Below are 25,072 nucleotides of genomic sequence, written 5' to 3'. Positions count from 1 at the left end.
CATTTTTAAACAATTACATACATATTAAAAATCAGCATTTCTTTGCTTAAACTTAATTAAAACGTTAATACTCTCAGACAACACAGATCTGAAATGGTGAAACCAGTAATTGCCCCCTCCCACCTTACAACAAATTAAATTGAGACAAAATTACAAACACATTTCACTACATGATTATTATTAATAAAAATCAGTTTGGTTTTTTTTTTTTTTATAAAGTTGCCCAAAATGCAAGGGATGTGCATAGGTTTACAACTCAGTCAGAATAATATTTTACTTTATTCCCTTGGGTACGTGTTCCCATGAACGGAATGTACTTTGCTGTAGATTACAGGTTTTATCAACACAGATACACCAACGGCATGAACGCTTGCGACTGTCCACATGCATTAAGAGTCAAGACCCAATTTCAAATTTCTAAAAGTTTTACAGAGTTCTTCAAAGAGACAGTATCACATTATCTGGATGTTACACAAAAGTACTTAAAAACACTATCCTAGGAAAAAAAAAAGCAAAAAAAGGCCTTTAAAATTAATGAATTTGTTTCGTAACCACTAGACTAATTACTTCAAATAAATAAAGGAAAGCAAAGTATTCCAATCCATAAAATCAGACTCTAAAAAAGAATGTAGTGTTCCACCCCCAAGGTAAGGTAACAGAATCATATTATTATTACTATTAAAATAGATTATAGAAAGCAGCATCTATTTTGTGCAGTTTTTAGGGGCCCTTGAAATAAAAAGCTATGATTTCCAAAAATATAACATTCCAAAGGACTGAATAATACATATATTTAAAGATACATTTTATTAAAGTTGAGGAGAAATGATTAAAAAAAGATACTGTCTCTTTAAATTAGCATTTAATTTTTTTTTCCCCCTCCTCCTATCTATTCGGACATGACAATAATTATATTTTAGGTCACACTACATCTAGGTAGTCTCTAGGGGCCAAGACCTGTTGATACAAGGTCAATAACGAAGAGGTTTTCCATGTATGAGGTGGTTCCCAGTAATGACAGATTTTTAATTTTTAATTTTTTTTTCTCAATTCTCTCGTGATCGGTCTAGTAGACCCAGGAGACCGGGACCCACTGTGAGGCTGTACACACAAGCTCGATGGCTTCCTCCAGGTGCCTGATAGTTTCATCAATTTCATTGTTGATAATTGTTAGGTCAAAGTAGTGTGCATATGTTCTCTGTAAGATTTCAGACTCCTTCTGCAGGCGCTGAAGAGATTCATCCTGTTCAGCGGTCAGAAAAGAAAATGGGAGAGAGAGAGAAGTTGGATCCTTTTGTACTCTTCTACAACGGATTTCTAACCATTGCTTATAGAGAAGGAAAAGGGCAAAAAACAGGCCTTGGGGAGGCCCAGGCGGTTTAGATCCCCCACCTAAATCTATGGAAATCACAGAGGAGAAATGGCACAATTTCTCTCTTGAAGCTGACACTCAAACAGCGCTCAGTTATTGACATTACTTGAGACAAAACACAAGCCTAGCAATAAAAGGCAAGGCAGAGGATGGAAGCTTAGAAAAGCAGTACAGACATGAGCAACAGAGACCATATACGAATAAAACGTATGAAGTGCACAAATACGAGCTATTGGGCCTACGGCCAGGTAAGAACATGAGAAACAGGAGAGGGCATATTGTCAGGGATCAGCTGTTGCTGGATTTGGTAATGATTTCAGCCTTCTGGGTCTACTTCCTTTGGTTCAGTCCTCTGTGTCTACCCATTTACTGACAAGGAAGTTCTCGTTCCGCGTTACCCTGCAGTTCCCGTTTCAGAGCATTTCCAGCATCTCCGAGTGTGAGCTCCTGAAGATGAGCCACGCAGCCCGCCCTCCAGAAGGGCCAGCCACAGCAGGCTGATGCTCTCCATGGCTTTGTGCCAATGTCCTTACAGAACCAAGTGCATCCCACTTTGCGGGTGTGCTGCGGGACTCTGCGCAGCCAGCAACGCCACAGCGACAGGCTTGGTTAGCGAGGTCTGCCCTTCTGAGAGAGCAGGATTGCAAAAGGCTCTTCTTTCTAGGGCTCTGCAGCAATTACGAGTTTGGATACCCTTCCTGCAAATTCCTGTAGAAATTAAAAAATAGTAACTGGCTGCTTTCAGGAACCTTGAAATAGCCACAGGAAAGTAATCAAGTCCTTCCTGTCCCACAAATTTGGGGTGGAGATGGGGCAAAATTACACATGAACACTATAGACTCCTACTGCTCTGTAGTATCTATCTATAGGGTCACCCTAACTATCAGTCAACTGGGATACACTTTATCATGACAGAGTTTTAGGCTGCAGGAAATACAGGCACAGTACCTATAGCTGTTTTCACAGGAAATTATTCTGGGAACAGAATTTTATCCAGCTAGTAAGAGACTCCTTTCCTCCCCTTTTTTTCTGTTTAAACTTCCCAAGTATTTGTAATGATGGTGACAAGTTGCTGTAGAACAGTGGCTTTCAGGTCCTCTGTAGGGAAGAATCTGTGCTGAGACAGTTCTCCTTCCCTGTAGCAACAAAACCAGCCACTTCTGGAGAAGTTCTGTACCAAAGTTACAGTTCTACTTCTCCCCTGAAGCTGCAGCCTCAAATGAAGGGGGGATGTCGCCTTCACTTGATAATCACTACAAATTTCATTCAAAGTTAGACAAATACTCCTCACGTGCTTCTGCACAAGGGATGCTCCTTGTATGAACCATTATGCATCTAGAACTTCCACAGAAAATACCAGTGCATGCAAATTTAATTTATGCTATTAACAAATTGGGCAATATGGATCAATACTAATATTAAATATTTTTGTGGAGCATTTCAAATGGCCCAGTGTCTTTAAGCCAAAATCCTTGTTAGGTAAACTGTCAACTTCTCATAGATTCCAAAAGAGACATCAATTCATATCAGCAGAGGATATAAACTTTTCTGCTTAAATTAACCTACAAATGAAAAGAAATCATACTTGCCAAGCAGAATATTTTCAGTGATTTAAACATCTCTAGCTAAAGGTTGATTTTATATTTACAGCCAGTCTTACCAAAATCATATGGCACCTTTAAAAGAGTTTTAATCTCATGTCACAAAGCTAATAGTACCTGAAAAACCCCCGTGAGGCCTTAGAACTGTTAAGTCATATTTAGCTTTTTAAATGCTATTCAGATTTCCCAAGTGTCATCTTTACCTACAAGTATAAGAATAAATTTTTCTCAGCAAAGCATCTATCTTACTGTGACTGACAATAAAAATCTGAAAACCTTAGATCTATCTCATCTTAAAACAAACAATGGTAGGTAGAGAAGTATGAATACTAATATTTACCTTGTACACATAGATGTCACAAAACTAAGTGTTTCAAAAATTCATTAAATTTTAATGTTTTCCTGACTTAGCTTCTCCTAAAGCCAACTTTACTGGGATCAAAGTGGGTTGTATTTTGGAATATCTAATTTCATAGCCTGTTGGAAATGTAAAATATTATTTCTATCATATAATTTTAGGGGCAGTAATAAATCTGGGACAGGCCACTGGAGCAGTTTTCAAATACATTCAAACCTTCTCAACTTCTGCAAAAAGAAAAAAAAGTTACAGTTCTTGACTGACCAGATTTCACCTGTTTTTCTGATAAGAGTATCTATTTGTACATTCAAAACCATGCCAGACTTGGCCAAGTGTTTCTTCTGTGTCTATAAGTCTTAAATACCAAAATTCCCACTTCCTCAAAATTTTTGCTGTAGGAAGTTCCTCTCCATTTCTCTAAGATTTCTTAATTAAAGTTTGAATAGTGAACATCCCAGCTCATTCTCGAAGAATTCTCTCTAGCAGTTGGGCTCTCAATAGTGTCAAGAAAAAGGATATTTATCAAAATGTTCAGGTACCCGCAGCCAGACAAATGAATGGGCACAACTTCAGTCATTTCACATTTAGGAGCAGAACATCTGTCTTTCCTTCTTCCCTCAGCTCTCTGCAATATGCATTTCACACAGGTCTAGTTGCAGCGCGTTCACTACGGGAACAGACTTTTTCTTTCCCATCACTAGAATTCAGTTCACTTTCCTAATCTTCTCTCCTTCTCCACCACAGCTGGGACAGGAAGGAGGGAAACATGGCTTTTACTCATGAAATCTCTCCCATGTGCATAACAGCCGCCAGTGATACTTTCGGTCTCTGAAGGCTGGGTTTTTTGGCCTTAAAGTAGATAGGACAATAGCTGCCACTTGTGACAGTCAAAGCACAGCCTAAAAAATTACTAATATTCCCTCCTAAGGCTGTGAACAATGTATACACACCATCCAGGCCTTTGACAATTTTGCTCCAACAGAAATTCTCCTCAGTTTAAACAGCTGTCGGACTGCAAACTTCTTAAGAAAAATTCCTTTTATTGTTTGGCTGTAGGAAGGGAGGAAGCATAGCTAAAATCCAGAAGAATTTGGCTCAGTGACTATTTACACATCTCAATAAAGATCTAGATCAAAAAAGTGGAGCCTGTCAACTCCTCTGCTGCTGTCTGGGCATTGGGAGGTGGAAAACAGCTGGAGGAAAGAGGAACTACTCCCATGTTTCCTGATATGCTCTCTCCTCTCTCTGTTTTAGCACAGCAATAATCTGATTTAAGTTTCCCTTGTGATTAGACAGGTGGGTACACTCTGGGAGATTTCCTATATGATGTAAATTGGTTTTGCATTTTGCAGAATTGCTCATAGTGCACTGCTATACTCAGTTGGAACGTGTAATATTTTGTCCCCTAACTCTTGCTGTGTGGTCCTCGATTATTGAGATAGTTTGTGTGGTCCACAATAGGCTAAAGTGTCTCAAGAGAGGCCTCTGCACTGATTTTATCACGAAGTTCAGATGTTCAGCTGTAAGAGTAGAAATTTTGCGCTCTAGTTTCTTTTTACTAGCAGATAATTTTGGTGCAGATATCTGAAGTCATTATTACATTAAATTTTTATTCCAATGGTGAAAGTAATGTTGAACGGGAACGAGCATATCTACATTCTAGAACTACTGAAATAACCAGGACTACCTTGTCAGCCCCTAGCTGGTACTTACAGGCAATTTTCTGCACCATTTTGGCAGCTATGTACAATTAGTACGAATGCAGGAAAATGAAAAGAAAAGCAAAGATGAAATTTAAGAAAACATAAGGGAGGAAAAAAGGAGAGTCATTTACAGAAGTGTCTCAAAAAGCGTTAAGTAAAATAAAAAAAGCAGGATACGAGGATAAACAGAAAGGGATATTCATTACGCAAATGAACTTTTTCAAAAGGAAGAATGAATGGGAAATATGAAACACACACTCTCCACCCTTTGCTGCCTCGCAGGTTGCTAACGCACAGACAATTCGTGTATCTCCCTTCATGCAGCCCAATAAACCTTTGAAAATAGGATCCTGTATTCGAGTAAGGTCTGTTGCTGTTACCATTTCCTGCCCCTCCCTTTCCTTAAGTTTAATTGATTCAGAAATTAGCACACTTTAAAAGTGAAGTTCAGCGATCAAGTGCCTGAGTGAAACCCTCCATGCACAGAGACTTCAGTCACAAGAGCATAAAATAAAGACATAGTCTTACAGCACAAATGCAAATATTTACAATATGGTACTTCTACTAATATTTCTTTGGCATGAACAAATACTTCCCCGCTGCTGCTATAAAAACTACATTTCTGTCCTCATCCCAGCGTACCACGGGAAAACATTTTCTCCCTCATATGAACTGTCCCAGATGTCTCTGCATTATAGCCTACAGCTGGAAGATTAAAAGTTAAATACCACTGGCAGATGAGTGAGGCCAAGGAAGACTATTTGGGAGCTGAGACACAGGTATGGAGGCAACAAACCCAGGCAATTACATAATTACACAGGGTACTTGGCTGCCTGAGTGCTGCTGCAAGCACAATGCTTGCTTGCCACATCCTAAGAATGATTCTAATTATTTTTAAGTGATGCCATCCCATTTGCCTGCACAAAGGCAAATTCAGTATAGAATACAAAATACTAGCATTTTCTCAAGATTGTACTGATTTACAGCCTATGCCAACACCAGCAGTTAGACAAACTGTCACTTCACTAACACTGTAAATTGTGATGCTCTGAGAGATCTTCGTCTGTACGCTTGTGACGTTTACCAGTTAGGGTATGGGTCCGTAAGACAAGTGAAATGACATCACTTACTGCTGTGAAACTTAAAAGATCTAAAAGATACTTCCTCTCCATCCCATCTCTCTTCCTGGCTATATGCTTTCACTACTTGTTCTGGTTGGCATTGGTGCTTGTCAGAGCCTATGTGAGCTGCTTGAAAACTGACAAAAGTCCAATTTAGAGCTAAAGTAGCTTATTAAAGGATCTGGTAAGTGCCATAGCGAGCGCAGACTGGCAGTACATGTCCCAGAAGCAAGTTAATCGCTCCCTTCAGCAACAGCGAACTAGTAGAATGCCTCTGCTGCCAGTATAACTGCAGCTCAAGGCCAGTATGTTTCAGTCTTCACTTGCTATTTTCATAATCATTCAGGGTATTTGCATTTACATATGTTTGTCTTGTTCCTTTTTTTCCTGCAAGCCTCTGTAGTAATATCATAGTTTCATACTTTTGATACTGTAATTACATTTCTATAGAAACAGGCTGTAGAGACAGGGCTTCTGACTATTTTTGCGTGACCAAGGAGACATCTAGGAGATTTGGAACAGATTCATGGTCAAATCCAATTGATTAAATACCTTAATATGGTTTCAAAAAGGCTGAGCAGATAAAGTGTATAAATACTGTCTGCCCTGTTGTGAGCTAAATCCAGAATTGCTTGATACCATCTTTGAAATCAGTAGCAATCTGCAGAGCAGATACTCTATAAAAACTAAGTAGGAAATTCAGAATGTAGACCTGCATGAACACTTAACATTATTCCACAAGCAATTACCCACTTAGCCAAAGCTCCAAATTCTTAGAGAACAGTCTTTGAAATTAATAGGTCTATTTCTGATATAATTTGCTGTATAGAAAAAATACTAAAGATAAAGGTGGAATGACAGCACAGTCACACACACCCATTTCTTCAGTTCAGGCTAGCTGTAACCTAGTGCTAGCATTGCAACTCATAATTGAGTAATTGTGCTAATGATCTGCTGAGGGTTTGGAAATAGGGAACGAAACAGAAGATGTATTTTTAGAATATATCATATGGATCCTCCAACTTGTAGTTCATACTTTCAATTAGAAAAATCAGTTAATAACCAATAAATACATCTCAATCAACTTAATGCTACCATACAACTGTCTTTCTGCCTCTCCATTTACAAAGAAACAATTAAAGAGTCTTATCTGCATATCTGAATCTCATCCTTAATGCTGTGTCTGATAAGACATTAGATTGCAACACGTCATACCTCATTAATGCCTGGGGTAATAGTAGGTGCAGCAATAAAAACAACAAAAGGAGCAAACTCTGCAGTTCTCAGGACCTTCAATGCCTAGGTGAAAAAAAATCAGATACTTTAGAAGAATCTCCCAACAATCAACGTGAAATAAGGTAAGTCACACAAGCAAAAGATACAAAATCAAGATTTGCCACCACTGGTATTTGTTTTTAACTGATCTGGAGTCAAGGCCTTAGTAATACAGACACTTCACTTTTTGCATTATTTTACATTTTTGGTGGTCAAACTGTATATCTATCCTTAATTAAAGTGAGTTTTCATGACAATGAAAGCTTTAGCATCTTCAGAGAGGCTCTTCCCATACATTCTCAGAGTGCAGAATTCTGTCTGCATTTAAACTGAATGATTAACACCAGGTAAAAAAAATCAGTCATGCCATAAACAGGGGAAGGAGCCAACTGTATTTTAGAATAAATATTGATTAGAGTATCATTTTTGTCTGACTTTTTCTACCTACTAACGTTTTTTTATTACTATTTTCTGAAACAAATGAAAATGTGATGTGAGAGGTTCAAAGTTTTTAAGAAGTAAGCAAAGTGAAGTGTTCGTAAAGTGAGCGTAACACTAATTCAGTACATGCAGCACCAATCCCCTGAACCAAGTCTATGCAAAAGAAAAGAGTTTTCATTAAAAAGTTGACTTAGTCATAATTTACTGAGTAACACACAGAACTGCCATACGTGAAACTTTGGTACAGATTCCAGCTCGACTGAATTGCAGAACATCAAGTAAACACACCTCAGCTGAACTCAAATGGATAGACAAGATAAAGCAAGACTATTAAAGGTCAGTCTTTTTTTGCTCCTTCCACTTCCTGTCTTCTCTGAAGTTTTTTATTAAGAAAAAAACCCCAGAAACACCAACCCACAATCCATTCTTATTCCAAGCTAAAGAGGTTTTAATCTCCCCTGCTTCAAACCCACCTATATATATAATCTTTGCCAACCTCCTCCAAATAAGAGATATACCCGATACGTGAAAGTCAAGAAAACTCACATAACTAAGAGTACCCAAGGGAAAAGTGGCAAGTGGTATAAGATAACTAGGAATAAGTCCACAAACAGGCTGTCCTTATTGAGCTGAGATGGATGCATAAGGATACTGGTTAAGAAAGAGGTTCGCTAGACACGTGCTGGAGGAACTGTAGCAAAGGTGGCTGTTATGAAATGTAAATATATTCCAGTAAAGATTAAAATGGCTTCTGAGAATTGTAATGCTTCTGAATAATGCAAGTTGAAAAGCTTTATCAAGCGAGTTTGCTTTCAACAGCTGTTCCATTTCCATTTGAACTAACTATAAATACTGCTCTCCCTGAAACCTTTAAGTGTGGGGTTTTATTTTTCAGAACAGCATCACACTGGCATACTATGTGAACTGTCCTAAATAATTTAGTCAGTTATCTTTTTTCTGTTATGAAATTCTGAAAGAATTTGAACTTCTTGAATCCATTCACAAAGAAGAAAGATGGCAGCAAATTTAAACAGATAACACTGTTTCCTCCCATTTCCTTAAATCTGCTGGAATAATATAAACATCATGTTTGCCCATATTCATGTTGTTCCACTTACCAAAACACATCCCTGTGAACTGAAAGTCATGACTACATGGATGTTTCAAAGGAAATGTATTGAGTTTTCCACTAAAGATTTAATATAATGGATGAACAAACTATAATTTTTTCCTACCTGCCCTCCTCTGTAAAGTGTAACACCACAACACAGAAAGGAGTTTATAAAGTAACAACACTGATCTGGTCATTGTGCAAATAGGATCAATATCGGTGATTGACCTCAAAAGCTTCTGACCATGCTCAATAGTGTTGTGGAGCCAAGAGTCTGTTAGGAACAAGATTACATTCTAATATAGCAGCAAAGAAAAATTTTTGAAAATAGCGAAACATTACTCCTGGCAGGCAATGAAAATAACTTGTTTTGATACATTTCACTGGACATGAAGCTAATACAGTAAAATGTTTCATGGAAAGTAGATTTTTCAAGCTACAGTGGTTGCATACCAAACTAAATGATGAATTTGTTTTTGCTCTATTTCTTCTAACAAGATGATTATTAGAATTCCACTTTACAGACTGATACCTTGGTGTTCCAGGGAGTTTTGTTCCACATTACTGTATGCATTACTTATTTAGTGTGCAATCAATAAAAATAAATATATCTCAATAAAATAAGGTTGAACAATTTGTGATGAGTCCCACTTTCCTATACGTCTAATTAGTTACCTGAGGCTCTACATCAAGTATTGCAATTAGTCCCTGCTCATGGATCTTTCGTATTGTTTCCAGTTTTGTCCCATACATTGCATCCTCATGGCTGCCATATTCCAAATATTCATTGTTTGATATATCCTGCATCATTTGGTCATGAGATACAAAGTAGTAATTTTTCCCATTTTCTTCATCTTTCTTTGGAGGTCGGGTTGTGTCTAAAAATACAAAATACAAAACACTTTTAGTACAAAAGCAATATTAAACTTATATGTGGCTTTTTGTTTGGTTTATCAATACTTATTCAGTGAATGACGACCTGTCAAATAACATACAGAACAATGAAGCACAAGCTTGAGGCAGGCAGAATGACAGGGGCTGGGAAAAGCAGGAGTCTGGGGGATGCATGTTGGGAAAAGTGGAGATGAAGGGATGTGGAAAAGGTAAAAATCAAAACATAACAGAGGAAGAACTGAAGGTCATAAACAACCTTTACCTGGTCAAGACTATGAGACTCTATCAGCTGCTTTCAACAGCAAAGGCCAGATCTTATGGTTTTTAGAGTTTCTAAACAATTCAGTTAACATCTCCATTCTACCCCAGGGGCCAGTAATGGGCCAAATCCTGTTCAACATCTTCCTTAGTGATCTGGGTGATGGGGCAGAGTGTACACTGAGCAAGGATGCCAATGATACACAACTGGGAGGAGTGGCCAATACACCTGAGGGCCATGCTGCCACGTCTGGACGGACCTTGACAGGCTGGAGAAACAGGTTGACAGGAACCTCATGAAATTCAGCAAGGGGAAGTGCCAAGTACTACACCTGGGGAGGAACAACCCCATGCACCAGTACATGCTGGGGGCTGACCAGTTGGGAAGCAAGTCTCCAGAAAAGGTCTTGTGGGGGGCCCTGGTTAACACTCAGTTGAACACGAGCCAGCAATGTGCCCTTGTGGTTAAAGAAGGCCTAAAGTATCCTGGGCTGCATTAGACAAAAGTGTTGGCAGCAGGTGGAGTGAAGTGATTTTTCCCTCTACTCAGCACTGGTGAGGCCACACCTGGAGTGCTGTGCCCAGTTCTGGGCTCCTCAGTACAAGAGAGACATGGATATACTGGATAGAGTCCAGTGAAGGGGCACTAAGGAACTGAAGCATCTCTCCTATGAGGAAAGGCTGGGAGATCTGACACTGTTCAGCCTGGAGAAGACAAGACTCGGGGGGATCTCATCAATGAGTAAAAATATCTACAGTGAAGGTGTAAAGAAGGAACCAGTCTCTTATCGGTGATACCCAATGACAGGACAAGAGGTAACGGGCACACACTGAAACATGGGAGCTTCCGTCTGAATGCAAGGAAACTTGTTCACTGTGAGGATAACTAAGCACTGGAATAGACTGCTCAGACAGGTGGTGGAGTCTCCATCCTTGGAGATACTCAAAAGCCACATGGACATGGTCCTGGGCAAACTGGCTGTAGGTGGCCCTGCTTTAGCAGGAGGGTTGGACCAGATGATCTCCAGAGGTAGGGATCTCAACCATTCTGTGATTCTGTATGCCATCTGTTCCTCTTTTCCCCACAGGCATGCTGATATCCACTTGCTTCTCTCTCTTCTAATATCCCCTCACAAATTGATTTACTCTCATATTTTTCCACTATCATATTTATGTTGGTGACATATCTGAAACACATCTCTTCCCAATCTGATTCCGTATCTTCCAACAACCCTATCATAACTTCAAAGAAAGTATCAAAAAATTGAACTCATCTTCTATTTTTAATTATACCTATTACTGTTCTGAGGATTAATTAGCAATCTTCTGAGGATTAATTAGCATATTTCAAAGATGAAAAGTTCTATATAAATATTATAGATCATAGTTATTATTTTAAGGAATTCAAGAACAATGGATTATATAAACCATATAATATCACTATGCTACTCACTGATGCCCTAGGCCTACTGATCTTACATACTTTTAGAATTCCCCAAAATTCTCTTCTTTTGTAAAAAATTTCTGTATTTTCCTATTTTTACTTAAATTCCTATGAGGTTTTCTGCTTCTAAGTTTAAAAAGTGGGTGAGGACCTGATTACTTGTGGTCAAGATTGATGAAAACTAATTAGCAATAACATATTTTTCAAATACATTGCTTCTGCAGTGGTAAAAGATGCATGGCCTACTAATCCTTTTAATTAACCACCACTGTGTGTGACAGGAACTTTATGATCAGGTTTTCAGCAGGAAGATAATTTCTTCATAAATCATTCCCCAAAAGTCCACATCCAACATAAGGCCTATCTCAAAAACTACCTACTCCTACCACAGTTTTGCGAAAGAATGCAGAAACAAACATCCCTGAGAGTTGGAGAGAATAGATTTAATTACCTAGAGTCAGCTGAAAGACAGATCAGGTTCCCATAATATTTGAAGTGTATGTGATAGATTTTATATGATCTGTTTATATCACTAACATAAGAAAGTAATGTGGGTCTCTAAACACCAGTATAAAGTGCTAATTTAAATGCCCTAAATGCCTTCAATCTGAAGCATCCATATAGAACTACTGGATATAACACAGGATTTAAGAGACCATTGCTATTCTGGAGTGGGGCTGGAGGTCAGGTGATGTCTAAAAGAGGCATCTGGACATCGTACTGATGCTTAAGCACCTGAATTTCATCCTGATTTGCAGTCTAGACTTTTTAGCCTTATGTTATCAGTGAAGCAATTTCAGTGCTTCCACAGAGCAGGGATCTACAGGAAGCAATGTAAGGTGTGGTTGGCATGGTATAGGTGAGTCCATTTTAATCAGTATTTGAAGACAAAACAACTAGTTCAGCTTCTACCTCCTCACAGCAATCAATATAGTTAGCACTTGAAAGAGGCTTAGTGAAAAGCACCCTGCAAAACATTTATTACTCTTTGTTTCAGTTCTTTGTAATGGAGAATGTATTTGCTGGGTTACTACTCCCCCTGACATAATCGAGTCTGCATTGAGGAACGTAGGTACAATGTATATCACACACTACTGACACTGCACTTTTAAAATGTCTAATCCAGGACTTTAGTCTATAGATATAAGCAGTAGTGTGGCAAACAGTGCAGCTTCACACTGCTGCTGGGGTGATGATTTAATGGCCCATGCTTTCAAAAGGGCCAGGTCTTTCTGTTTTCCTTCTGCTGGTACTGGCCTTTGTCTAACTCCTTTGTCAGCAAGCCTGGGAAACAAAGCAGCAGCCAACTAACCCTTTTCCCCTTCCAAACAGATTTACAGGTAAGTCCTTAAAAATAATACTTTTTAGCAACAACGAACTCCTTATAGATAGAAAACCACCTAAGTCTAATTTTAAAGTAAAGCACTAACAATGTATAAAGAGATTTAAATTAATACATAATGGTCATCAGTGTAACTTCTGACCCCCATATTGTGTTTCTGGGTCAGCCTGAAATATGAGTAGACACAGTTAGCTGATGGATGCTCTTGTTTCAGAATGCCTAGCTTGAGGAAAGAGGGTGCATCTCCAATAGATCATGTAGTAGGATATGCAATTCCTGCCATGGTAGTGATGGAGATTATCATGAAGGGAAAACAGCCCTGTGCTCTTCATAACAACCCACTTGTAAGCAGTGAAGTTAACTGCGTTCTCTTTTTCTTATTGTCATCTCTGGAAACTTGAAGTTATTTTAGTACACCAGTCCTCAAGGCTAGGCTGTGAAAAGTAATTTAAAACGTTCAGATCAGGTACACATTAAAGGTTTCCTCTAAATCCAGTTTATATTTTTTCTCATGGGAATTATACAGTTTTAAATGTCAAGGCTGTTCCAATCATACCTGAACTGTAAATGTAAAATTAGCACAGAAAAAAGAAAAATGTTTTAGCCTTCATTCTAAAGTAACAAACATTTAGGGTAGAGAGAAGTATGCTTAAGAAGAAGTTTTGTGACTACTAAGAAACTTTCAATGTAAAAATGGTGCTACTTACTACACTTCTGCCTGAAAAAAACCCACAATAAATATACCCAGTTCTATCACAATTCCAACCTTTAAGATAGGATTCAACTCTGCAGAACTGCACACATGTAGCAGTACAATGGGTGTGTTGTCAAGGATGACACAAACAATTTTGCAGCACATTGAACGTTGCTACTTACGAGGAATGGGGTAAGCAAATCTGTCCGGGTGTTTTGTGATGAGTGTGTTTTTTATGTGTCTTCTTCCAACACCGTGTGCACCTAATCCACAACACAAAAATGAATTATAAATTTTCCACTAAAAGAGATTCAAAACTATGCTGTAATGTTCAGAATAATAACTCAAAATTACCTAGTAAGACTAGTGTTTTCCTTTTGAATGCTGGCAGTTTTACTACTTCTTCATATGTGACGAGATCTAATTGATCAAACACTAAAACACAAAAGAAACCCCAATGGGGATAAGAAAGAAGGCACATTAAGGGTGATAATTAATTGTGCTACAAATTATAATTCTAGCAAGTTTTAGATTTATAATACAAAGTAATATGCTATGGAAAATAAAAATAATTTCATTATGCAACTTTAACAAAAGTGTTCATTTAAAAAATATTAAAAAAAGCAATAATAAAGCTACTTAGGAAAGTTTGCATGTCCTTTCATGCACTGTTCAGCAGACCACAAAAATTAGCTAAAATGGCATGCCATTCATGTTTGCATTCCTAAAAAATAGCAATATTAAAGAAAAATCTGTAGACAGTGACCAACATGAACACAATATGAGAACATCTATTTACACTAAAGATAGGGCTGCTTTCATAATCATGTTTTAACAAGATCTAAGAGCAACGTACAGAAAAAAGTGTTAATAGCTTGTGGTATTTATTCTTCAAAGCTACCACCATATTAATTGTAATTAGAGTTCTCTTTAAACACACGTGCTAGTTAAATTGACATGCTTTTAAATCTTGTGACAGAATGAAGAATTCTAATGAAAAGTGATGGCATTACATAAAAGAACCTCCACCATATTTAGCGAAAAAATGTAAAAGTATTATTTCAGAAATAATTTCAACTGCAATTGAAACTGGATGAATTCCTTCATGCCTATCAATCTATTGTCAATTGCCAAGGTATACAATGATTGACAAATCAAGTTTTGTTCATTAAAAACAGCTTATTCCTCCTGTGCCCAATAACACAACACCTCTGGTAATTCTTGCAGAATTTTAATAAAAAAAGAAGCCAGGAGGCAGTTAATTATATTTATAAAGATTACAGCAATCAGCAATTGTGAGCAGCATAACTAGCAAGAGTTTTCAGTCCTGCATTTATGCATGCTATAAAAAGAAGGGAGGAGAGACTGCATTTGAAGTATGAGATCTTTGAGTGTTTCCAAGTCCTATGCTGGTGTATTCACCTCAACTATATCCCATCCATCTTTTAAGATGAGTCCAAATATATCCCTCTCCCCCTATCCAAAACCTCTTCTGAAAGTAGGCAGTGGTGGGAGCTTTAGTTTGTTTGCTCCACAAGTCCCCAACCACCAAGATCAGCATTAAGACTGTGAAGCCTACCAAAAAGCAAATGCTCTTTGTAATTAAGTCCCAGTTAAAGCAGCAGAAGATTTAACTTAATGTGTTTTTTTTAATAGGGCAAATTTTTCAATTCAGCAGTCTTTTTACCCTAAAGAAAAAGTACAGCTACTTCAATTTGGTCACACTACAAATGTCTCAATTGCCATACTCGACTCTTTAAAAGATACAAAAATGAAAACTTCTTAGTCCATTTAAAGCATTTTGAATTTTATCCTAAAGAATCTCTTTCAGCCTTTCCCCAAATACTACAAGCAAGAATTCTGTCATATTTTTCTTCCATTCCACAGACACGGAATTCTTACTACTGTCCTTTTTGCACCTTCACACTATTTAAACTAATTAATAATTCACTTCATATTAGAAAGGGTTAAAGATCTACAATATGTTAAACAGTTTCACCATTCTAACTATCTAGGCCTGCATTTTCCCATTAAAAAATCATAATAATAAAAAAACCAATCCCTTATTTTTTTCTTGAACAAAACCACATTATGTTAGATACAAACAACAGGAACAAACAACATAAATGATACATATTAATGCCTTCATCACAAACTAGCAGCATGGAGAAGATGTGTCTCAGTCTACATGGATTTAACTAATGATTGTAGGGTTTTCAAATGTGAAAGAAAAATGATTAGTTTTTTTAATATACACAAGATATGAGGAATACAGGGCACATTTAAAGACTAAACTTCAATGCTTCTGTGTTACTAGCTAATAAAGAAAAGGAGGTCTTGAAAGGAAACAGTAAGAAGCAAATAAAGAGGCATTGTCACTTGACAGGTTACTTACATGCACAGAGGCCATTGGGAGTAAGACAGCATGAAAAATGTACAGGGGTCATTGAGATATGGCTTGTAATATATTAGTAAAATAAAAAGTATATGCACAAAATAAACTTTACCATGCAATAGTCTAAACACAAGGCAAATAAATCACATTAAGAAATGATAAACGTATTTTATAAAAGCTTGGCAATTTTCTACATTATGCATAATATGAAGCATAGGTCTAGTATGTTCTAAAGAGTGTTCTTTTATGAAGTCCTGCAATAACATTCCAGTAAAATAAATAATATATCTAGATATCAGTATATCTCTATAGCATTTATAAAAATGCCAGTGAACCTAATAATGAAAAACATCTAATTTTTTCTGTGGGCTTTGGTTTAAAACTGACTTTACAACGATAAGATGTATGTATGATTGTGAAATTGTCTCTTGAAGGACGCAGTACTCTAATATCAAGCATGGAGGAAAGAAAAATGGGATTATATTTCTCTTGTAAAGGAGAATATATTTGTTTTTAAATATAAAAAGTACCTGAAATATTCTCCTCTTTACTTCACAAACTATGTCTGATTTGCAGAATAATTTCTTTTTTAGTTCCAGTAATATCCCAATAGAGCACACCAAAATCTTAGCTCTCAAATCATCAGCTAGGCATATAAATCTTAGCTGACCATGAAGTATTTTACTAGGTCATTTCTCAGCACCCCAGTTCAGACTCATCCCTAAGACAAAAATAACAGGGAAGTCCAAATAGATTACATACTGCTAAATGATTTATTGAATTTTATGCTAAGATATGAGAGAAATAAACTCCACTTTCTTTGCAAGAGCAACATTTTGACATCTGGATTAGACTTCTCAGTTCCAAATTAATTATGTTTATTTTGGATCCACCAAAAGAAAACATCTGGTTTTTATTCTGAGACAGGTAGACACTGGAAGTTTGCAAAAGCCAGTCCTGCCATATTTGACTAACAATACCAGACATGACAGAGTAGTGCAGAGAAAATAAATTCAGTACCACCTTAGTTAAACTTAAATTCATGTGAGTACCACAGCATTTCAGTGAACCTCTTTATATATTACATTTGGCAGAATTCCCTGGAATATTACTGGCATCACCTTTAATACTGCAAGGATGCCAAGATCAAAAAACATCAATAAACTAAGAGAAATCTTGATTCCAATCTGCGCTTTCATAAACTTTTTGACTTCTTAAGGGAAAGGGGAAGTGTCAGATGGTATTCTGAAAATAACGGTTTCTTTTATGGTCATTATGATAACGTTTAATGCTCATGTTTCTAATTTTCGGCAAACACTGTGCGCCAATGTAAAGTGACTAACAGCACTGACAGTGGCAAGCACTAAGGTGGGCAAACTGTGATTCAAAGTGTCACAGTTTGCCTTCTCCAAAGTGTCCCCACTCTATCAAGATAGAAAAGTCTAGATTACCTTCCTTTCAGGGATGTAATTGATACAAAAAATCTTTGAGTTAGTTTTGCTCCTCAAGTATCACCTGCTCCTTCTCCTTCCCTAGCCATCCTTTTTTCCTTCACCTGTTCCTTAGTAGCATGCTGTGCTTAGTCACACTGACATTATTAACGACGCAGTTGCACTGTGGGCTGCATTAAAAAAATTATCTACCCTAAAGAAAAAGAATCTATGCTTTTTGCTGGGTTGCTCTTCAGTTAATACCATTAACAGTGTGGCCACGCAAAGTTATGCTGCCACAACTGAAGGGAGTAGCGATGCATTGGGAATGTATGCTATGTGCAACTGGTAATACTTTAAACCCAGTATCATCAAAGACTTTATGTCATACAATCCAGTTTATTCTCATAAGGTCATAATTAGTAATAGTCATAAAATCCAGTTTATTCTCATTAAGTTCATAATTAGTAAAACATGGTTTAGTGCTACTGCAATGAAGTGGAAACATTAAAACCCCCAGAATGTTAAACCAGCAAAAGGAAGGAAACAAGTTAAAGCTTTCAGTCTCTACTTATAAGGGTTTTCAGGGTAACGAGTAATTATATATTTAACTGTGAACATCTTAAATGTGATGTGGAATTAAGGAGTACAAATGACAATTACTGTTCTTTGACTTTCCTGGAATTTATTTTCAAATGACTTCAAAGGAAACATAAATTCTGAAGTACTGATATATTATGAGCTCTGATACCGCACACAGATTGCACAGGTAAAGAGAAATGTGAAAATACAGATTTATATTGTTTCATTGGTGCATTCAAGAATGCAACTGAAATAAACCCAGAAATTAATGCAATATATAAAATATTTTCATTACACTGTTTGGACAAATATATCTTTTAATTCTAATAAAAATCTCTGCAAGCCTCTCAAGAGACCACAACATATTTATCATCATGGTATGTGATATCAATGCAAAAGCAATAGAAACAGTTTCAACACGTTGAGTATTTTATATTAAAAGGAGAAATTAACTAAATTCCGTTCATGAATGAATGTGTCTTCCTTCTTTACTACTAAAACTAATGAATTTTGCTCAGCAAGGATGTTTTACTTCACACTTCTACCTAAAACGATTTAATTTTTCAGCAGTCTAAATAGAAACCCAAAACTTAGGATTCAAGCAGAGATCACCTCAAGGAGGAAAAACTTCCACAGTTTGTTCTATTTTGGGTAACTGTAAGTAACACACTGACTATGCCATGGCTCTTATTCCACTTCCAGCTGATTAGCACTTCAAGAAAAATGCTCTTTCCTGATGTTTTTACATATATAAGCTATAACTATAAACACATATTAACAAGGATGCTACTGAGAAGTCTTCTGTAGAGCACAGTACAGTTATATAGATTGCAAAATTCATATCCTGATTCTAGTATCTAGTGGTCCTTTAAATATAAACCCCAAAACAATGTAAGCCTATATTAGGATATATCACAATGCTTTTACTTTGTTGCAGCTTGCCTTTCACTGAATAAACTATATGTTTAAATAGCAAAGAACAAGCAGAGTAATGTTGGCATAATCAGAATTTTGGTTATATTTTCCTAAGTAACTCATTAGGTTTATATAACAGTGCCAGCTGAACAATTAATGGCAAGGTTTAGATTGTAAGAAATTTAACCTGTTAAAGATACTTGCATATTTTTTTTTCATACCTGCATTGTGCTTTGCCAAATATTTGTCTTTGTACTGCTTTTTTTTCTTTCCAAACCAAGTACAGCTGGCCTGTTGCTCCTGTTTGGTCTTCTCCATGGCAATACAAGCAACTCGCCTGGCATATGGAGGAGAAAAATTTTTTTTTTGTTGTGATCAATGATTTTTAAAAAGCCACACAGAATGAATTAGGAAAATAAGACTTTTTAATAGTACAAAAGTACAGATAAAACTTTGCAAACCCTTTTTTTTTTTTTTTTTTTTTTTTTTACATTGTCTTAAAAGCACTTACATACAGAGGTATTTTGATAATAAAGAATATCTTCCTAGTGGTAGATCACTAAAGCTCCAGATCAAGTGAACGTGGGAGGAAGGGTGGCTACTAAAACGGCTGTAGGCTGCTTTGCACCAGATTAGACTGGAAGACCGCTATAGTCTAAATTACTTCAGAGCAAGTTGTGTTGTGTTGTGGAACTGTTTTGAGGTCGATCTTTAGGATGAAGTATTGCAAGTGTTCCTGTTGCAATGTATACCAGTGTCTCCCTTCCATCAGGGCTTGCAAGAGAGCTCTTGAGATGGAATGAAATGTCTTGTCTACCTCTGCCTTCTAGCAAAATCTCTTTTAGCTAGTCCAGGTGGCACAGGTGCTGTTAAACCCTTTCCAACACTCTTAATTCTTTTACATAACAAATCTTGGATGAAGTATTTTGGGCTAGATTATGTATACTGATAAACCTTCTTCCATTATGGCCATAACTGTAATGGCCCAGGACCTGCTTGTCAGAGCTTGTGCTGATACATCTGAAATATTTACTAAACAGCTTCTGCAAGAGGTTGTTTAAAGGTTCTGCATTGCTTTTGTGGTACTCATTGCCACTGCTGCTCATTGAATCTGTCATTCGGGAATCTTTGCACTGTGATTTCTTTCTACTTTTTGGCTTTCATTCAAAACCCATCAATGATCTTTGTGCTTTGTGTCTTGGCATATAAGCAGTACTGATGATAACACTGTTTAGAACCTAAAAGACAAATTAATTTGACCCCCTTACATAAACAATTTGTATGTAACCTTCAGTCATAGTTTCCTGTAGTATATCAGAAAGCACAATGTTTACTAACACAGGTGTTTATTTTTCTAATGTAACCACACATACAATATTGCATGCAACCCTTACTACTATGCATATATGAAAAAAAAATCAGTGCCACAAACTGAGGCAATCTATAGACTTTTTTTTTTTGTAAAAAGAAAAAATTATATAAAAACTAGCTATACAACAAAGAAAAGCATGAAAGACGGAAATAAAAGCAAAGCTAAATTAATTTTTATAGAAAATTCAAGTCATACCATTCTTGAAGTTCAGGAGAAGGAATAAGACCTGCAGTACCGTTTTTGGAGTTCTCAAGTTTACCCTGCCACCAGTTGTGATCATCTTTGCTAATGATTTGGATAATATCACCAACTCGGAATCTGATGCCAGCTTCTTTGCAAGGAATGAGGTCATCCTTCGCTGGATCATATTCAAATTGTGCTCTTACATATATCTATAAAAAAGTTCATAAAAGACACTGTGATGTTATTACTGGTACAGTATTAAGAGTACCACGTGAAAATTTGATCTGTGCATGTAGCTACACATACTATTTGCAACAAACAAAGGACGAAACAGAATGGCAAAAGCATGATAGTTGAAAATGAAACAGAACTCCCCACCCCAGCAAACAGTGAAGCTGTATGATGTTATTTTGAAAGCTCATGTCTTCTACCTACTTTAAAACCTGAACAGCAAAAATTAACACATAATAAACTGATAAGAGTCCCACAAATCAATATTAAATATCATGAATCATTACAGACTATAAACCAGTACGTTACAGGTTGAACTGCACTGTATTTTCCAACTGAAGTCCCATGAATTGTTTTAAAAATTTGTATGGCAGGAAATGTTATTGGACAGTATAAAGGACTTAGGTTACATTAATGATCTTTAGTATTTAGACTGAAATTTTGTACCTTGTTTTAGGACTAAATAGGAAGTCCTGTGTTGCACCTATTACATAGAGTTACCTGAGAGGAATCTGGGAATTCTCTGCATAGTTTTTTCAGTAAAAATCTACTCCCATATAAATTAAAACTAATGACGTGAGTAAGTTATCCTCTAAGAAACATTAACAGAAAGAAGGTCTCAACCCTAGAAAATAAAAATAAAAGTGATCTCCAATTTTGGTTACTAATTAGAGCCCTGATGCACCCAAGGATCTTAAAATCGGAATTAAGTATGTCCAAGATGGGTAATTTCTACAGTTGATGAACTTCAAACATTACCCTATAGCATTTCAAAAAGCCATGTATACTCTACTCTGATTTTCTTACTGAAAATCAACTAGATTTAAAAAAAATAATTTACATTGCAAAGGAATATCTTTCACTTAAACTGCAACAATTTTCAACTTTGCTCAAATTCTGCTCCAAAAATAGCTGTAACTATGCAGTGTTAGGACTATTAACAGCACTTTAAAAAGTTCATTTCTATAGCAATCCAATCTGCAACCCCACATATGAATAAATTAACTTAAAATGGCTAATTGCTACTATCTTGTACCTGCATTTTTATCTGTTTAAAGTGAGAGGATCAGATGATAATACCAACACTGAACTCAACTTTCAATATACTAAATCTGACCCTTGTTCTGCTGTGCACTGAGTGGGTGAGTTTAGACAAGCAACCAAACCTATTTTAATCACCTGAAAAATAGGATATTTTGAAATCGATTTATTTAGTAATTGGCTTTCTATGAAGTAATCAGCATTGAACCAATGCCTTATTTCCCCTCACCCTTATCTAATATAGGTCTAGAAATGTAGGTCGTATTTTTACCATCTAGAAACTTCCTTGCTTTTCAAGTCCCTGCTCCAGTTTGAGCCATCATCCACCAAATATTGGCAGTTCATGGAAGGTTACAGACTTCCTTACAGATAGCGATGTATCTGTTATCAAAGCCCTTACTGTCCTCGAAGATGACAAGCTACAAGAAAAATATGCTGGTTCAATGGGAAAAGACTCTTGGAAAAAAACCAGGTAACTGGGTTTTTAAATGGTGCGAGTATGAGAAACACCATTATTCCAGTATTGCCTTAAACAAAGGGTCTCTTCTCCTGGGAAAAATACCTTGTGAGAGGTAAATGTAAACCTAAACACAACAGCTTGGAAGGTCTTTCATGGAGCCTTTCCAGGATTATGTTCAGGCAGCTGGGAACTTCAGAAGACAATAGAAAGTTGAAAGAATCATACATATATAAGCTTTAAAAATGGGAAACAAAGTGAGAGCAATCCATTCTTGTAACAGATGTTCCAACTAACTTAACCAGATAGCAGTATAAAAAGATTTTCAAAGACAACAGATCATGGAGTTAATTGACTCTTTTGAATGGAATTGCAAGAGTTGTTATTAAAACTCTTGGGAGAGAATGAGGTTGAGTCCACTGCTAAAGAATCAGAGGCACATTCTGAAGGGGTTACATATAAATGGAGCAGTTACTGAAGATAAGTCACAAATCACTTGATGGTATGTGTTGATTTGGAGGCTGCAGTAAAAAAAGAAATCTTAAAATTGCAAGGAGAGTCATAGGGAGTCCTCTGTGGAGCCCTTAAAGACTTTCTTGGGATTCTCTGGAGAGGGAAGACCTTTCTTTGGTTGATGATGACATGTACTACCATCAGGTCAAGGTAACAAAGTTAAGGGAGGTTACTGAGTCTGGGCCTTAGGACTGAAAATTTAAGAGGCTATCTTCAGATTTCTCAACCCTTAATAGAAACTGTCATTGATGTTTTTTCTTTGAAGAGCTTTGTTAATGTTAATAATTAGTTATAGACCAACTCAAGCTTTAGAATCTTTGTCAGTATAACATTTTAGAGTAGAATATTAGACACTTGCCCTACTAGCCTCCACTTCAGCTAAAATACATGTCTGAGCTTTCCTCTAAGATGAAAATCTGCAGAGGTCACTGCACAACAGTAATTCTATTAATGTGTTCTGAATCAAAACAACAACTAGTTAAATGGACAATGACTTTGTAACTCTCACACATATGTACACATGAAAAAAAATGCTATTTTGAATTAGCCACAAACAAATGAGTTAAAAAGAAAAATGAAAAAAATGGAACAAATTTTCCAAGCTTAAATGTTTTAGTCCAGCACATACAGAATATGAGGGGGAAAAAGATAAGCAGGGATGTTCACTAGCAGCTAAGTTTACAAAAACTGCCATGGAGGATATCTATTCACCTGTCGTCCTTTTGGTTGTGTTGTCGATGGCAAGTCCTGCAGAATAAAGTCAACCCAGGAGAAGAAATTTTCATTTTACTTTTTAAGGGTACACAACACCATCTGTTAGTGATTCATATTACATTACAGTAAAATGGTAAGTCAGACAAAAGGATAAAACGTTGACCCATGTTTAGAAATATTTTTTTTCTTAAGAAAAATCAAACCCAGGCTGTTTAGCAGCAAGCTGAAGAAAGCAGGTAAAAAGTTTAAGCAGATAGAGAATGTGCTTTTTAATAAAAACTTCAGCATCTTCAACACAAAAGCACTGTCAAGTGAAAGAGGCTCTTTATGTGATGCCTTCTCCACTTAATATTTAGTCCTGGTTTTAAGAGAAGAATGGCTACTATGACTATTAAAAAAAATTAATGATGTATAATATGATTAATTGTGCCAATGATTAAGATTATAACTACTCATCATATTACAAATTCGATTTAATTCACAAAAGTTTTAATTTTTTCATTTACACAACTATTTTTCATTATATTAATTAATAAGCACTTTACCTTGTGGCAAATGATTTCTAAGTTGTAATTTTTTTAATAGTTAAAGAAGTAGTTACTCGTTTTTTTTGTTGTGTGCATTTTTTTTTTTAGCTAGTCCCATGAACTCATGATACTGCAGCACTCTTACTGAAGGAACTTGCATGTGTAGTTACTACATTGGTCCAAACGATGACAAATGATAAACAACACAAATTGCAACATTAATATACTTTAGAAAAACAGGAGATCACCACCGCCTTTCTACCTGAATATATCTGAAACTGAAGTACTTTGTGTTAAAGATGTGATGATAATAGCTTGGTTTGTAGTGCAGTTTAAAGCCACTTCCTTTCGCTTTTCATGTCCAGGCAAGGCTCATATTCCACAAAGTATGTGCACGTACCACAACAGCAGAGGGCACACCAATTCGTTAACTCAGATAGCGGAAACCAGTACACGTTCCAGTGGTCTCTCAAAACACAAAACTTAAAAAGAGTCTAAAATGTCTTGAAATACCAACTGCACAGTTATTCTTTCTTCAAACACTGCTTCCAAAGTTCAGGATGGAAATAAAACTTTCACTTTAAACCTTTGCGTAGTTTTGAGGAAACTGCTAACAATGAGTTATGAATGACTGAAGTCTCACATTACAGTTATTAACATTTAATTCACTATATGGCTTTTAATAAGGATATGTTGGAAAAAACTCTTAAAAAAAAGAAAACGGGGAGTTACATATGTAATAACCTTGGTTCTATCAGCAGGACAGAATTTTCCACTGACCACACAATAAGTAGAACAGTAATGGCAGATGAGCACCAACAAAACTTTCACGCTTTCTCTGTGTGGAACTGGAAATCTTACCGAAACAGAATTGTTAGTGCTGCTATGACCATTAGCTGGGGACTGTCTGGATGTAGAGGGGGAATCTCTCTGAAATAAGACACAAGGTTCATTAACAACACAACACTATCACAGGAACACAGATATTTTAAAGAACAGTTACATCCACAGCCTTATAACCATTTGCTTAGCTGCTTCATCTGTGAAAGTTTCCACACTACAAACTCCGTAAATCTGAGAAGTTTTTCCATAGTTAAA

General features: G+C 36.5%; 1 protein-coding gene across 13 annotated transcripts in view; it reads right to left on the bottom strand.

Annotated features, from left to right (window-relative positions):
* Window positions 1-260: 260 nt before the first annotated feature.
* Window positions 261-25,072, bottom strand: part of CASK (calcium/calmodulin dependent serine protein kinase) — a 227,935-nt gene continuing 203,123 nt past the window's right edge. For 3 of the 13 annotated variants that reach the window (XM_080374285.1, XM_080374291.1, XM_080374289.1), the window contains 10 exons: window positions 24,836-24,904; window positions 23,445-23,480; window positions 20,504-20,700; window positions 19,158-19,273; window positions 13,969-14,049; window positions 13,797-13,877; window positions 9,658-9,860; window positions 7,371-7,454; window positions 5,045-5,071; window positions 261-1,243 (listed from right to left, as the gene is read on the bottom strand). In XM_080374285.1, coding sequence (XP_080230411.1) covers window positions 1,067-1,243; window positions 5,045-5,071; window positions 7,371-7,454; window positions 9,658-9,860; window positions 13,797-13,877; window positions 13,969-14,049; window positions 19,158-19,273; window positions 20,504-20,700; window positions 23,445-23,480; window positions 24,836-24,904 — 1,071 coding nt within the window. In that variant the 3' untranslated portion in view covers window positions 261-1,066. The remainder of the gene's footprint in view (window positions 1,244-5,044; window positions 5,072-7,370; window positions 7,455-9,657; window positions 9,861-13,796; window positions 13,878-13,968; window positions 14,050-19,157; window positions 19,274-20,503; window positions 20,701-23,444; window positions 23,481-24,835; window positions 24,905-25,072) is intronic. The other 10 variants (XM_080374292.1, XM_080374295.1, XM_080374290.1 and 7 more) reach the window with 9 other exon arrangements.

This window comes from Falco punctatus, assembly GCF_963210335.1.
Source record: "Falco punctatus genome assembly, chromosome: 2".
NCBI classification, from domain to species: Eukaryota; Metazoa; Chordata; class Aves; order Falconiformes; family Falconidae; genus Falco; species Falco punctatus.
The sequence above is the reverse complement of the archived record's forward strand: the minus strand, read 5'-3'. Positions and strand labels throughout refer to the sequence as shown.